The following is a 17,408-nucleotide window of genomic DNA, read 5'->3' as shown; positions in this document are numbered from 1 at the left end:
CTTACTCAGTCTGACCAACGCTGAGTTATGTGTATTAAGCAGTTCATCATGTATCGGAAGATTTGCTCTAATCCTCCTTTCCATCAGCATTTGTGCAGGAGAAAGTCCATTTTGTAAAGGTGTACTGCGGTAGATTAAAAGACTTTTGTAGAAATTTTCTTTACCTTCTTGAACTTTTTTCATGAGACTCTTGACAGTTTTTACTGAACTTTCCACCAACCCATTTGAGCGTGGATAGTGGGGGCTTGACGTAGTATGGACAAATTCCCACTCATCAGCAAATTGTCTAAATTCAGCACTGGAAAACTGAGGACCATTGTCAGTGAACACTTCAATAGGAACACCATGCCTTGCAAAGATTGACTTCATGCAATTGATTACGGCTATACTAGTAGTTGTATGTAGTGTCTTCACCTCAGGGTAGTTAGAGTAATAATCACGACAATGTACGTTTTCCCATTACAATCAAACAAATCTGCGCCAACTTTCTGGTATGGTCTCTCTGGCACTGCGTGAGAACTCAGTGGCTCGACTTGTTGTTTCGGTCTATACGCAAGACATAATTCACATGTAGCTGTAGTCTGTGCTATGTCTTGGTTCATTCTTGGCCAATACATAACTTCACGCGCTCTCTGCTTACATTTTTCTTCTCCTAAGTGGCCTTCATGTATCTTGCACAGCATAGTTTTTCTTAGTCGTGCAGGTATGACAAACCTATTGCCTTTGTAAATAATACCATCGACAACTGTAAGGTCACTGCGGTACATCCAATAATCATGGATAGACAGCGGGCACGCATGTTTTTCTGCTGGCCAACCTTTCAGAATGATATCTTTCAACACTTTCATTGTGTCATCTGTCTCAGTTTCTTTCCTAATCTGTTCTTGTCTTGCAAGAGACATTGGTAGAGAAGCTACGATCAAATTAACATAGGCTTCTATCTCTTCATCCATCAGACTTTTGGAACCTTCACTTTTGTCCACAGCACGAGAAAGTGTATCAGCAATGTACATGTATATGCCAGGACAGTACAGCAAGTGTACATCATATTTCTGTAGTCTGATAAGCATTCGTTGAATTCTCATGGGACAGTCATGTAATGATTTAGTCATGATAGCTACCAATGGCTTGTGGTCAGTTTCCACTGTAAATGTTTGACCATACACAAACTGATGAAATCGCTCACATGCATACATGATCGCTAGAAGTTCTTTTTCTATCTGAGCATACCTTGTTTCAGCACTTGTCAGTGCTCTTGATGCATAGATTACTGGTTGCCATGTATCCTCATGTTCCTGTAACAGCACTGAGCCTAGGCCAAATTGCGAAGAATCTGCTGAAATTCTTATTCTTTTCGCAGGATCAAAGAATTTTAGCACTGGTTGCTCTGTAATGATCTGTTTCAAGTTTTGCCAACTTTCTTCTTGTTCACGTGACCACATCCACTCGTTATCTTTGTCCAACAACCATCTAAGAGAGGCTGTTCGTTCAGAGAGTTGAGAAATAAACTTTCCTAAGTAAGTAATCATTACTAGGAATTTTCTGACGTTGTCTTTGTTGCTAGGACGTTCCATGTTCACTATGGCTGATATTTTCCTTGGGTCTGGTTTTACACCTTGATCCAAGACCACGTCACCCATAAAGGTAAGTGTATTCACACCAAATTCACATTTGTCCTTGTTTAGCTTTAGATTCACTTTCTTGACAAGTTCCATTACTTGTCTCAATCTAGAATCATGTTCTTCCTTTGTAGATCCCAAGACAATAATGTCATCCATCATTGTTTCAACACCTGGAATATGTTCAAAAATCATGTGTATCTTTTTGTGATATACTTCTGGAGCAGACAATATTCCATATGGTATTCGAAGAAATCTGTATCAACCTTCTGGTGTATTAAATGTACATAGCTTTGAGCTGGCCTCATCTAGCTTCATTTGCCAGAATCCTGAAGATGCGTCCAATTTACTGAACCATTTTGCTCCTGCAAATTGCGACATGATTTCATCTCTGGTTGGTAGTTTGAAATGTTCTTGTTTAATAGCTTTGTTTAAATCTCTGGGGTCTAGACATATTCTGAGTTGTCCATTTTTCTTTTCAACAATTACTAAGGAGCTTACCCATTCAGCAGGCTCATCAACTTTCTGTATCACACCCAAGGCTTCCATGCGATTTAACTCTTATTTCAGTTATTCTCTCAGCGCAAATGGCACTTTTCTACAGGGGTGTATCACTGAAGAATCTTGCGTGTCTATATTTATTTTATGCTCTCCAGGCAAACAACCTAGACATTCAAACAAGTCTCTGTATACTGTAAACATCGATTTGCAGTCATCTTCTACTTGTGATGTCACCATAAAAACTTTCTTTAGGAACTTAATCCTAGAATCGGTTGCACATTTTTATCCACAATCAGTAGAGATGTTTTAAACTGTTGTCCCTTATATTTCAGTGTCACTAAGCATGTACCTTTCACAGGAATTTCCTCCCCAGTGTACCCTGTAACTTTCACTTTGGCTGGATGAATTTTAGGTTTTACTCTAAAAGTCTTATAGTCTTGAAATGATATTAAATTCACCTGCGCGCCAGTATCAAGCTTAAAGGGAATGACAATCTCGTTCACAGTTAAAGGGACAATCCATTCTTTCTTATCTGCACTGCAAAGTTTAATGCAATCCACAAAGAATTCCTCTGTTTGTTTAACAGCATGCACATTGGTTGTTTCCCTTTTAATTTTACAGCATTTGGCAAAGTGATTAGGTCTACCACATTTCATGCAGGTTTTACCATAAGCAGGGCACATTTTAGGATTGTGAGCATCAGTGCCGTAACTAGGTATTTTGGCGCTGTGTGCAAGAAATGGCATTGGCGCCCCCCCTACGCAAGACAGGAGCAGTGCGCGCCGCAGGCGCGCAAAAATATATATAGGGGCGTGGCCACAAAATAATGCCAATTCATACTACAGTGCATAGTAGTCTCCATTATTCAAATTACGCTGCACAGTAGAGCCACTACACCGGGTAGAGCCCCTTTTTACAAATTATGGCAGACAGCGTCCCCCTTTTTACACATTACGGCAGACAGCGTCCCCCTTTTTACACATTACGGCAGACAGGTCCCTCTTTTTACACATTACGGCAGACAGTCCCCCTTATTACACAATACGGCAGACAGAGTCCCCCTTATTACACATTATGGCAGACGGCATCCCCTTTTTTACACATTACGGCAGACAATGTCCCCCTTATTACACATTACGACAGACAGCGTCCCCCTTTTTACACATTACGGCAGACAGTCCCCCTAATTACACATTACGGCAGACGGCATCCCCTTTTTTACACATTACGGCAGACAACGTCCCCCTTATTACACATTACGGCAGACAGCATCCCCCTTTTTACACATTACGGCAGACAGCATCCCCCTTTTTACACATTACGGCAGACAACGTCCCCTTTATTACACATTACGGCAGACAGAGTCCCCCTTATTACACATTACGGTAGACGGCATCCCCTTTTTTAAACATTACTGCAGACAACGTCCCTCTTATTACACATTACGGCAGACAGCGTCCACCTTATTACACATTACGGCAGACAGTGTCCCCCTTATTACACATTACGGCAGACAGTGTCCCCCTTATTACACATTACGGCAGACAGCATCCCCCTTATTACACATTACAGCAGACAGTGTCCCCCTTATTACACATTACGGCAGACAGTGTCCCCCTTATTACACATTACGGCAGACAGCATCCCCCTTATTACACATTACGGCAGACAGCGTCCCCTTTTTGTACACATTATGGCAGACAGCGTCCCCCTTTTTACACATTACGGCAGCCAGTCCCCCTTTTTACACATTGCGGCAGCCAGTCCCCCTTTTTACACATTGCGGCAGACAGACACCAGAGAGAGAGAGAGAGACAGACAGAAGGGGAGAGAGAAAGAGAGAGAGAAAAAGAGAGAGAGACAGAAAGAGAGAGAGAGCTATATACTTACCATCTCTCAGGCTCCTCAGAGATCCCGGGCAGACACAGTGGAGAAGGAGGAGGAGGGAGGGGGACTTGAGCCGCAGCAGCGCTATGTCATTGGTAGCGGCGCCGCTGCAGCACTCCCCTCTCCTTCCGTATTGGCTGGCCGCTGCTGAGAATGCTGGGATGAGGGAACCAGCATTCACAGCAGCGCCGGGCAGCCAATACAGAAGGAGAGGGGAGTGCTGCAGCGGCGCCGCTACCAATGACATAGCGCTGCTGTGGCTCAAGTCCCCCTCCCTCCTCTTCTTTCTCTGCCTCCGGCGCTGCTCTCCCTCCAGCGCGGCGCACGGCACCCAGCAGAGGCGGCATGTAATGAGTCAATTTGACTCATTACATGCTGCTCGCCGTGCGCCCTCAGTGTAACTGCGCTGTGTGCCAGGCACACCTGGCACATAGGTAGTTACGGCACTAGTGAGCATTTCCACATCTACTACACATTTCCTTGTTAGACTGTGGCTTAGACTGCTTCATTCTTGAGAATGGAGGTTTGCTTGGCTCTGTTTTCTGCACTACATGGACAGCAGCATCAACTTCCTTGTGTAACTTTTTGGCTTGAAATTTAGTTATTTCTGCAGATCTGCACATAGTCACTGCCTTTTCTAGTGTTAGGTCTGCTCTCTCAGCAGTCTCTCTCTGAGTCCATTATCAGGTATTCCACAGACAATACGATCTCTAATCAGTGAATCCTTTAAATCACCAAACTCACAGGTTTTACTGAGTGATTGCAGCTCTGTAACATACTGATCAAATCCATCCGCAGACTTCTGATCACATGTGAAAAACTTATATCTTTCATATGTCACATTTTTCCTTGGCACAAAGTAATCTTCAAACTTTTGCATTATAGAAGATAGCACCATATTCTGCTCCTCATCAAACTGAAAACTATTATAAATGTCCAGCACATCCTCTCCTATCACATGGAGGAAAATGGATGCCTTCGTTTTGTCAGCCTCTCTATCAGCTCCACATGCAGCAAGATATATATTAAACCTTTGCTTAAATCTTTTCCAGTTTTCAGACAAGTTACCAGACATCAGCATGCCGGCTGGAGGAGCCAGTTTATCCATGGCTACTCACGGTTTGAAGAGAGGAGCACATGGCAGGCTTTGCAGACACTGAGTATCACAGCCTGACAGACTGCTGCAGGATTCTTTCACACTCTGAGAGCACTAGCAGTCCAAGTTAAACTTCTTCTGACACCATGTTTTGTTCATATGTTTGTAAATCCAGTCATAAGGACACATACACATGTGAGTTCACTGCTGTGCTGTTTATTCCATCACCAACTCCAGGCACACTGGACCACCCACTTCCCAGCATCCCCCTGATCCTAGGGACCATCACTGAAGATTTAGGCTTACACAGATTAGTAAGGGAGTGTCTACAAATATTAAGCATTCTAATACACTAACATCACAATGTGTATCTGTTTTCTCACCTTTGGGATGTATAGTGGGGTCCTTACAAACTTTTGCTGCAGTTTGGTGCCCACCAATATTTGGTCCCATCTCTGGCTGTTTCCACTCCATAATATAGAGTCTATATTGTGACAGGCCCACTTTAAATCACTGAATGTGCTAAAGCTGCAATGTCTGGAAATGTTTGTTAAGGCAACAAGTATAGTTTATTCCAAGTGGCTGTTTGTGCTGAAAGAAGTTCTGTTCTAGAAACAAGAACACTCTGGTTATCGCGAGGTAGACCTGTCTGCTCCTGCATCTCTTCTGGCACAACTCATAGCAGCAACCCATGTGATTCTTTTGCACGCAAATGGAAGACAGTAATATATTGTATGTCAATTGTGCAAAGAAAAGCATATAGGCGTTGCCTTTGGTTTATTCTAATTGTTCTTATTAATGTGACTTTGACTGCCTGTTAAGCTGCTCATTGGCCACAAATCACAGTTTGCATGGACCCAAAGTGTCTGTGGATCCTGATCAAGATATAATTAGGGTCTATCTTTTGCCGATTGGGTCTGACTGCAAATATGGTTGGACGCTGCCCAAATCAGGCCATGTATCTCGTGCAGTGACCATACACAGCTTAATCCAGCAAGTCCTGAGTACTGAAAGGTTGAATCTGTCATGATCACGACACGTGTATATAATATATATATATGCATGGCTGAATCTGACAGAAATATAGCACTGAATGGTCAGGCCCAGTGAGAAGACCAAGCTGTGGCGGGTAGTTTAATATATAACATGGGATGGCCAGCTATGGCTCTAAAATTGCTTTCATTTTAGACATTTTATTCACTAAAGATTCAGTATAACCTGTCGCATACACATGGGGGCAGCCATTTTGTCCATGGAACCAATATTTCTGAAAATGCACCCTATCACTTAATTGAGGGTGTACATAACTAATACAATGCGGTTTTGCTAATATTAAGCCATTTAGGGGGACATGTACTAAGCATTGATAAAAGTGGAGTAGTGAGCCCATGGCAATCAATCAGCTGCTCTCTATGGGGGAGATGTACTAAGCCTGAAAAGTGATACATTTCACAGTGATAAACTGCCAGCCAATCAGCTCCTAACTACCATGTCACTGGCTGTGTTTGAAAAATGACAGTTAGGAGCCGATTGGCTGGTACTTTATCACTGTGATATTTATCACTTTTCAAGGCTTAGTACATCTGGCCCTATGTGTTTATAGTATGCAAATTATAAATGTTACGTCACTGCTGATTGGTTGCCATGGGCAACTTCTCCACTGGCTCACTTCTCCAATTTTATCACTGCTTAGTACATGTCCCCCTTAGTGGCTTGTATGAATGCATTTACTGTATTTGCCAATTTGTACTTCATTCTACTCAGTAAAAAAAAACAACGCAATTCTGAGCATATGCAAAATGACAAAAATCACAAATTACATGTATGTCAGCAACAGTAGCATGTGCACCAGGTTTACGTCAGGCATTCATACGTACAATTACACCTAATTTGTTTTCAATAGCTTAACATATACTATCTATTCAGCTTGAAATAATAATAATTATAATTATCAATAAAAAAAATCTCAAATACAGTAATGCAAAAAAAAAAAATCTTCCTAAAACAACATTCACAAAATCAGGTACAGATGAGAAACGGTAATCAGCCAATTAGAAGTGGCTAGATAGTGCTGGCAATAGTCATGCAAGTGCAGCAGTGTGTTCAGGGGGGGGAGCGAGGGGGGGGTTGTTATATTAGATTGTGTATATAAAATTTAAACCAATGGTGTACTGTATACAAACTGGGACAGGACTCATGAGGACTATCTGTGTGCCTCTTTCTCCAATACCGACTGATCTAATCAGATAACAGGTTACAAGGAATATAGCCCTCTCCCTCTCCTACTGTATTTCTCCTCTGGTCGGGAAGCCCCACTGGTAGCTCATGAAACCTGATAAACCTGTGTGTCTGCCTGCACTGCGCACATTCTGGCTAGTTCTTCCTTCTGCTGCTGCACAAGAGGGAGAGCGTGTTCCAGCTGGGTGGCCCCCCTAACAGAACGGGCCTGGGGTACAGTGTCCCCTGAGCCCCTTCCCTTAATCCAGCTCTGAATGCATACAGTATGGCACCAAATAACAGGGAACTCTGACTGTGAATCACATGGATCCTGTATTCCCATAGACTGTATCATTCATGTTATGCAAAGATTCACCATTGTTGGAAAACAAGATCTTTTTTAATGCAAGGCTTACAAGGCATTATTGCATAGAAATACAGAACCTACCTACAACAACCTTGAATACAATTCTAATATTGTATATTGACCACAGGGGAAGAAGTTGTTACTGTCATCATACTCCTACACAGGCTGCAAGAAGACCACAGCACACAACTCCATGCTGGGCATATACGGTCAGATAAAATGCCTGTCAGACGGACAGACATTTTATCTGGCAGCCTCTAACCTGGCAGATATCATGGGCACATGCTGGGAGATATCTCACTGTGCATGGTCCACAATATCTGGGTTCCTCCCCTGAGGAGGAGATATTTCTGTGTTCTTCCCCTGTAGAGGAACAGGAGAAATGTCAGGCGATTGAGCGCAGCTGTGCATACAGTACACTGCCTAATGTGGCCGACCAATGATCGGATCTGTCGGACATGCTGGGCGATTTGTCATGTCTGATCTTTGAAGAATGATCGTGTGAATACACAGTAAAATAATCCAGCTGATTCACTGATATCAGACGGATAATCCAGATAATTGTAGATAATTGCATAGTATATAACTAGCATAAGATGTCTTCCAGTGGGATGGGGAAACCACTTTCCAGAAAAGTCCATCCATTGTCCACCCAGCTCTAGGCTAACGTTATATTGTGCAACATGAGATGATATGAGGGTCATAACATATTCATATTTAAATAACTTCTAAAAATAATTTTAGAACAAAATCAAATAAAAACCTACAAGAAAACAGAATTCATATTGTATACATTAAGAAAAAACACAACATCAGATCAGAGTGACAGAAGGCAATTAATATGCTTGGCGAGTGTTTAAACCCATTCAGCTGGTTCAGCTAATATGGTTAGGACCATTGAAGGATTTGGGACTCACGGGGTTAAATGACTGTATTTTAGTTAGATTCACATTGCTTGTGATTGGTTAAGTGTAAAAAGGGGTGGAGCTGAGGTGTGATGTGGCTAGGTGTATCCTATGTGGAATGTTCCAGTTCTTCTTGCCTATTGGAAATCCCGCACACCCTTCCTAGTCTTTGTCAGCTTGTGTTTTGTAAGAAAGGACGGTAACAGTGGCTGTCTTGCGACAGTTCTTGAGGTGCTCCTCCCACCAATGCATGGGTTATAGTAGGTTGATTTCTACAATACTAGAGTCAGCTGCACCACCGGTCCAGAAGGGCCTTACGTTTTTGTATCACTGAGACAGGGGTTGGATACCTTGGGGTAAATTTACTATAGCTTCTAAAACAGAGAATTGGTGATGTTGTCCATAGCAACCAATAAGATGCTGTCTACCATTTCTCTATTGCCTTTTAGAAAATGATAGACAGCACCTGATTGGTTGCTATGGGCAGCATCACCAATTCTCTGTTTTAGAAGCTTTAGTAAATTTACCCCTTTGAATGGAGTATGATGGCTTGACAGAAGGCCTCCCATTGGGGTGCGGTTGTGTTACTGGTGCTCGTGATCCCGGCGGTCAGCATGCCGATGCTGGGATCCTGAACGCTAAAAATGCCGGCAGTCAGAATGCTGACTCACAGGGTCTATTCCCACTCGTGGGTGTCCACGAGAGTGGGAACAGAACCTGTGGTGAGCACAGCGAGCCACTGAGCCCGCTGTGTGGTGAGTGCAGGGGCTTTGTTGCAGCTGGCATATCATACCCAACCCCTCCCATCTATATCTGGGGTGATATGGCAGATGGTAATACCGTAAGTAGGGCCGTTTTTTCTCCATCACCATACTTCTTTTAATTGAAATTGAACATAAACTTTATGCCCATTTTTCCTTGCCAATTTTTTGCCTTTGTGGGGTCTATTTACTAAGCCTTGGATGGAGATAAAGGCGCTGGATATAAAGTACCAGCTAAACGGTTCCCAACTGCTATGCCACAGGCTGTGTTTGAAAAATGACAGGAGCCGATTAGCTGGTACTTTGGCCCTCATTCCAAGATGATCGTAGCTGTGCTAAATTTAGCACAGCTACGATCATTCACACTGACATGCGGGGGGATGCCCAGCATGTCAGTGCCGCCCCCCCCCCCCCCCCCCCCCCGCAGAAGTGCAAGGCATCGCAAAGCGGTGATGCCTTTGCACTTCAAGAATATCTCCCGACCAGCGCAGCTTTAGCGTGCTGGCCGGGAGCTACTTGTCGCTCCCTGGCCTGCAGCGGCTGCGCATGACATCACGCAGCCGCTGCGGGCCACTCCCTGCACAGTTCGGCCATGCCTGCGTTGGCCGGACCGCGCCCACAAATAGGCGGCCAATTGCCGCTGTTTCTCCCCATCCCGCCCAGCGACCGCCTCTGCCTGTCAAACAGGCAGAGGCGATCGCAGCCCAGCTACGGTCTTCGGCCGTCTGGCATACGCCGGCGCATGTACAGTGGTTACCCGTTCGCTCGGCTTCAATAAAAAGCTATCTCCAGCGACTTTGGGCCTAATTCAAAGTTGATTGCAGCAGCAAATTTGTTAGCAGATGGGCAAAACCATGTGCACTGCAGGGGGGGGGGGCAGATATATCATGTGCAGAGAGAGTTATATTTGGGTGGGGTGTGTTCAAACTGAAATCTAAATTGCAGTATAAAAATAAAGCAGCCAGTATTTACCCTGCACAGAAACAAAATAACCCACCCAAATCTAACTCTCCCTGCAAATGTTATATCTGCCTCCCCTGCAGTGCACATGGTTTTGCCAAACTGCTGACAAATTTGCTGCTGCGATCAGGGCCGTCTTTTCGTATGGGTTCAATGGGCTCTTGCCCAAGGGCCCCGGGAGTATAAGTGCCCTAGACTGATAGCTAAGGGTCCCCTCTTTCCAGGGGTACCAGATTTTTGAAAATCGGCCTTGGGGAACCGGAGATATCCAACGTGAAAGCAGTGGTCCCCATCTGAGCCTGTTAATTGATCTTCCCAGTCAGATATCTCAGGTTCTGTCTGACACAGAGTTTTTCTGAGGGTATAATCCAAAAGCTGGGACTCTCCCCTTTTGCTGGACACTGGCAGCTTGTCTCTACTATGCCCAGAACCAGAGATATCAGCCTTCCAGCAGCTGGTTCCTGCTCCAGCTCCACACGCCTGGTATACAGTTTTATATATTCATTGGAGGATTGCTCTGGCTCCTGACCTCTGATCCCCAAGTCCCTAGAACTTTCTGAAAGGTAGGACTCTCTAGTTTTTTATCCCATTCAAAGCTGAGACATATATTTCAGGAACGTGAGATATCTGCAGTCAAGGAAGATGCCCTCCCACCAGAAAATGATGAATATTAAGCCCACTCCACTATCCACCCCTCCCCTGCATATTAAACATCCCCTACCACCCCGGAAGTCATGTACCAGGGCGCCTTCATTCAGCCCAATGCCCTCTTCTACAGTTTAGTGTTCTCCCTGCCACTGATAGCACACCCCACCCCTACCGCTGGAGGATGGGTAGGGGGCCCAATGCATTGCTGTGCCCAGGGGCCTACACTGCCGTTAAGACGGCCCTGGCTGCGATCAACTCTGAATTGCCCGCTTTATCTCCATCCAAGGTTTAATAAATAGACCCCTGTTTGTGTCAATGCATAAGATTATTTTATGTGTTTTGTTACTGTCTGGTAAGTGTGGGCTGACATCAACAGATATGGAGTTTGTGCTTGCTTCTAAAACAAGAAAGAGTTTCTTATACTTAAAATGTAACTTCTACTTTTACTAAAGGTAGAGTCACAGTATAAAGCTTTTAGTCTAGTACTGTATTTTGTTTGTCTGCATTGAAATTAATAGTATATAATGGTGCCTATATCAGCTGTGAAACACTTGTTTCCCAGAGTCCAGTTTATGTAACAGAGATTATCTTGGTCCATCCATAATTGCATGAGACAAGACCAGATAGACCGGATATTCTAGTTACCAACCCTCTACTTTAAAGATCACTGTTTGTCCTACATGGTCAAAACTTGGCATACTGGAAACAGTATTAGGCAAATGAATGACACATTATTTATAACTTGATCCTCAATGTCTGTACATAGTCTGCACATAAACAACAATAACCACAGTCCAAGCTGATGGCACCACTAAAACATACTAAGGGATTTATACAACTTGTCAATTCTAATTCTAATACCCATTTTTGAAAAGGATTGGTGTCAGAACACTGAAAGGTGAAGGGGTGCTCAGTATCTTAGAGGGGGGTATATGATCAGTTGCCAGGAACACATGACCATCTACATTTCTTTACATTGCTTTCCATCTAATGCCTATCAAAGTTGGGAATCAGCATTTGCAGAGAGTGCATGCCCGCTTATGTAACATATCGTTAGAAGTTAACCTCACAAGAAGCTTCTGGTGCCGTGCTCAATACGTTCCCACTGAATTTATCTGCTGCATACTACTGTCTGTTACACATGTAGGCATGGACAATAATAGCTGTTTTATAGTCTCAGTCGTAAAATCAGACTTACCGTATATAGATTTTGCATTGGGTTTTGAAACCCCGTTCATGCTAAAATAAAAGAGTTAAATATTAGAATGGAAACATCATATATATATATTAAGCAGTATAAACCAAATATAAATCTGCAAAACTATGAGCAAATGTTATTTTACTAATAGACATTCAAAATTAGCAGGTAGAAAGTTAGATGCAGTAGAGACACCTTTGCTTTCTGATGGTTAAATGTACTCATACTTTGTTTCATGCACATTTAATTATTAAACATATTGCATGAAATGACCTTCAGACTATGGGGGTTATTCAGAGTTGTTAGCAAACCAAGAAAGTTTGCAATTTGGCAAGACCAAGGGCCTAATTCAGACCTGATCGCTGCTGTGCGTTTACGCACAGCAACCGATCAGGTCTGAACTGCAGCACCGGCGCATGCCAGACAGCCGAAGGCTGTCTCAGCCACGCGGTCATCTCTGCCTGATTGACAGACAGAGGCGTTCGCTGGGTGGGAGGGGGCGGGCCGGTGGTGTTTGGCTGCCATTTTAGGGGTGTAGTCCGTGCAACGCAGGCATGCCCAGATCATGTGGGGGGCCGTCCGTGGTGGCTGCGTGACATCACACGCACCCGCTGAGACCCGGACAGCGACGAGTAGCTCCCTGCCAACGCGCAGGAGCTGCGCTTGTAGGGAGCTACTCTTCAAGTACAAAAGCATCGTCGCCATGCAATGCTTTGTACTTGTGCGGTGGGATAGGGCCTGACATGTGGGGCGGACTAGCCCTGTGCTGGGCATCCCCCTGCATGTCAGGGAAGCTGATCGTAGATGTGCTTAATTTAGCACATCTACAATCAGGTCAGAATTAGGCCCCATGTGCACTGCAGGTGGGGCAGATGTAACATGTGCAGAGAGAGTTAGAGTTGGGAAGGGTGTGTTCAAACTGAAATCTAAATGCAGTGTAAAAATAAAGCAGCCAGTGTATTTGCCATGTACAGAAACAATATAACCCACATAAATCTAAATCTATCGGCACATGTTACAGTATATCTGCCCCACCTGCAGTGCACATGGTTTTTCCCAATGGCTAACTTTTTTGGTTTGCTAACAACTCTGAATAAAACTATGTGTAAGGTATATATGACACATAAATGCATTTTATGTTTAGACTTAGTTCCCACAACCAGGTTATCTCATTATGGTTTGCATATGTATATGGAAAAACATCCAAAATCCAAAACACTTCTGGTCCCAAGCATTTTGGATAAGGGATGTACATATGTGTATGCATAAAAGAGATGACACTTAGGACTTACATGAAATGAAATGAGTATATACTGTACAGTACACTGGGCAAGGTGCAGAAAATGTAAAAAAACGGCCAAACCTCAGAAAATGCAGTTTCCGGATGTTTGGTCGTGTACCACATATGCACCATGCCCCAGAATGCTATAGATTCCCGGGCTTGGATGCGGTGGGCAATGCCAACTTCAGATGGCATTGTCCTATAGAAACCTATGGGCTCTATCGCACAGCCCCTTCTGAGAGGGATCCAACCGGATCCAACACGTCACTCGAGGCTTGCGCAGATAGGACTCCGGGTCCTAAACCTATAATTCTATCCATCTTATCATTGCAAAGGACAGCGCTAGCTGCAAGAGCTAGAGCTGCCTTTGTGATTTTCTTCATGCATACAGCTGCTATCCATGCAGAGAGTGGCGGGATGCGATGCTTGCTGCATCCCGCCCACTATGTTTTACATGTTTCTTGTCTTGGGTATATTGGGAGAGCAAATAATGAATTATACAGGACACAACACTTCCAGCACCAGACAGAAGTGCTAGTAACGTGTCCTGTACAGATCACCATTCCTTTAAAAAAAAAAAAAAATACAAATCATTACAGGAATAACTTTTGCACAATATTCTAACAACTGATCAGGTATTTGCTTAATAAATTGCTGGGGGGGGGGGGGGGGTTCTAACTAGGCAGCAAAAAAAAAAACCTAGTTACTGATTGGCTGACATGATGTAGCGCAAATATTTCACCTAAATCCAATCTTAGCAATTGAGACATTTCTATGTTACTTGTATAACAGTAGTTTTGTCCTTTGAGAACACTTAGGAATAGACTACTTTATTGAACTAATGGGAAGTGTTGTCTTAAGTGAACCAAAAAGAATCCAGCTGGAGTGGTTTGGCTTCAGAGCAAGCACCACTCCCCATTCCTGAGATTTATACCTTTCTCATTACACCTGTCATGCAGCTTTAGGTCACATTAAAGACAAGATAAGAGCCAGGGAGATAGCCTGTAAAAACAGCTGCCAAACTTGAGATAATTGTATCACGTTAACTTGATGAAACAACAAGGAATAAGCACAGTAAACACTCGGCGTGAATAGGCAAAACAAACAATAACACCAGCTGCTAGACATTGAGCAATATTATGTATGTGGTTATAGTTACACAGCAAAATTATAGAAAGTTAAACTAGTAAGTCATCATCGGCTGCCCCAAACCCACGGTGGCACACTGACGACATACTGGTTGCTGTGTCTACAGAGAAGTCCCTATATCTGCATGGAATCTTAAGTACATGTGATCTCATAGTACATACCGAGGGGAGCCACTCATCTTGTTGTTCTACTCTTCCGGTCTTCTTCCTAATTGAGGATAAAAGAGGTTGTCATCATACTGTACAGTTATATCCGTGCTTAATATGTTATCTGCAGGATCTCTAGAGACCTTTCACTTCTATGTTTTATCTATGATTAGCAATATTTATAGAGTGTAAGGCAAATTTAGGATGGTGGCAAACCCTATTGTCAGGTATAGGGTTTACTTTCACTTAACCTTATACATCATAGAGTTACTGCTGGTGGTAAGGGCTGTAACACACACTCCGGTTTTTCCTGGATGGCAAAAAGCCGGACAAACTTTGTCCGGCTTTTTGCCATCCGGGAGAAACCGGCAGAGTCTGTCACACAGGACGGCTTTGAGCCGTGTGTGATGCTGTGCGCATGCGCAGCATTAGGCACGGCTTCAGAAAAAAACGTTGTGTGTGAAAGCTCCCCTTCACACACACGGTTTACTGGCTGCAAAGATGGCCCGGCGCCGGCCCGGCAGCCGGACCTTCCAGTGGATAGTTCCGGCTGCAACCCGGCAGCCGGGCCGGGACCGTGCCGTGTGCAAGGACACATTGCGCTCAACACATTGCGGCTCGTGTGTTTTAGCCCTTACACTGCTTGGGTTAGATTACTCCGTAAGATTTTATTTCCTGCTCATCCATGTGCAGCCAGCATTAAACCAGACTGGGATAAAACAATCAGCAGCTAATCAGATCATTACAATGCTCACTGCAGTAAAGAATACTTTGGGAGAAGAAAGTATTTAGATTAAGGGAGGAATTAAATTCCCGGAGATCATATCATCCAGCCAAATCAGTGCGGTACCCGCCGCACTTTACGGCACTGGAATCTTGCACAAAAGTGTCTGCTACCCCAAAGGATAGTGAGTACTTTTGTGCGAATCACCCAGATGAAGGATTCGCACCATTCACCGGCAATTATCCCTGAGTGACAATAGAGTTTTTACAACCTCTATATACAATAGAGGTTATACAGACAAAAGAGACAGAAGACAGTAAATTAAAATACATTAAAACAACTTTGTTTGCAGTGTTTTAATCAATGTTATACAACCACTGAAATAACTCGGTTCTGTTCTGTCAAATCCATTGTTCAATGTCTACAAAAACTCATACAAGTAAACCGTTTGGTTTCACAGAGTTTCTAAATACAAATGTTGTTGTTTGTGTTTTAAGCTGTCGAGCTGTGGAAATGTGCCACACTTCATTGTACTTGTAGACGCCATATACGGTCTCTTCACCAACACAATGGGGCAACACACTATTCTTCATTTACAATGCAGGATTAATCAATGACTATTGCAAGTCATAAGGAGGCTGCCTGTGAGTCTTCCAGATCCAGACTAATAATAGTAAAAAAACATACAGGCTGTAATACACAGCCAATAACTGTGCAAAATAATTAAATGAAAACTATATCAGGGTGGATGCTTCTATGTGCCAGAATAAATAAAACCAAAAGCCTTTATTTTGTCAAAGAGAGCTTGTCATAACAGGCTGGACCAGCGTACTAAGCATTATGCATGTGAGCTACAGTAAATAGAAGTACCTGTGATGTCGCTGCATTAATCTGTAAAAGTAGTTTTAAAATAGCTTGTAACCCCCCATTATGTGCAATGAGGACAATACACACTGCAATATCACACCAATATCACATCAATTTAGGCAATTTGTTTGATATTAAAAAGTAACAAAAAACCCAGTTGCTTGATAATGATCCTCAGGAAGCCAACAGGATCATTATTAGGTCATGCATGTGTGCACAGACATCACCCGACTGTAGTAACCCCCCTCCCCTCAGGACCCGAGCACCTACACAGCCACACTTGTACATGTTCACCCCCATGTGTGTGGCTGTCTTAAGAATCCAAGTGATTAATAAGGCTAAATAGACAGGTAAACAGCAGATAAAAAGCCTTGTGAGTGATCCCAAGCAATGTGTATTTTGAGTAAAACAATCAAACATGTCTTCTGAGTGGCATGACAGTGCTTCGGTTTTCAGAAGAAACAATGATCCATTGTTTAAAGTCACAACTAACATTGATTACTGATGTGAAAATAAGTTCTAGATAACTAATACTGCTTTTAGACCTAATATCGCGGATCGCAGCCGAGAGCCTGACGGTTCCGGTATGAATGGTCGACCATGTTATGGTCGACAGTCATTAGGTCGACCACTATTGGTCGACATTGACATGGTCGACATGGACACATGGTCGACACGTGAAAATGGTCGACACATGAAAGGTCGACATATGAAAAGGTCGACATGAGTTTTTTAACTTTTTTTGGTGTCGTTTTTTGCGTAAAGTGACTGGGAACCCCAATTAGTGCACCGCGTCCCCTCGCATGGCTCGCTTCACTCTCCATGCTTCGGGCATGGTGCCTTCGCTCCGCTACCGCTTCGCTCGGCACACTTTACCGTTCCAATCGTAGTCCATGTGGATCGTAAAGTATGGAAAAGTTCCCCAAAAGAAAAAAAAAGTTAAAAAACTCATGTCGACCTTTTCATATGTCGACCTTTCATGTGTCGACCATTTTCATGTGTCGACCATGTGTCCACGTCGACCATGTCAATGTCGACCAATAGTGGTCGACCTAATGACTGTCGACCATAACATGGTCGA

At 43.5% G+C, this 17,408-nt stretch overlaps 1 protein-coding gene across 1 annotated transcript in view; it reads right to left on the bottom strand.

Moving 5' to 3' along the window:
• The window catches only part of EPS8L1 (EPS8 signaling adaptor L1), a 153,030-nt gene that overhangs the window by 101,661 nt on the left and 33,961 nt on the right, over positions 1–17,408 (bottom strand). Inside the window, exons 2-3 of the mRNA XM_063942841.1 lie at positions 14,752–14,797; positions 12,160–12,200 (exon numbers count right to left, since the gene is read on the bottom strand). Coding sequence (XP_063798911.1) covers positions 12,160–12,200; positions 14,752–14,768 — 58 coding nt within the window. The 5' untranslated portion in view covers positions 14,769–14,797. The remainder of the gene's footprint in view (positions 1–12,159; positions 12,201–14,751; positions 14,798–17,408) is intronic.

The sequence above is a fragment of the Pseudophryne corroboree genome, chromosome 10 (genome assembly GCF_028390025.1).
Source record: "Pseudophryne corroboree isolate aPseCor3 chromosome 10, aPseCor3.hap2, whole genome shotgun sequence".
Classification (NCBI taxonomy): Eukaryota; Metazoa; Chordata; class Amphibia; order Anura; family Myobatrachidae; genus Pseudophryne; species Pseudophryne corroboree.
The sequence above is the reverse complement of the archived record's forward strand: the minus strand, read 5'-3'. Positions and strand labels throughout refer to the sequence as shown.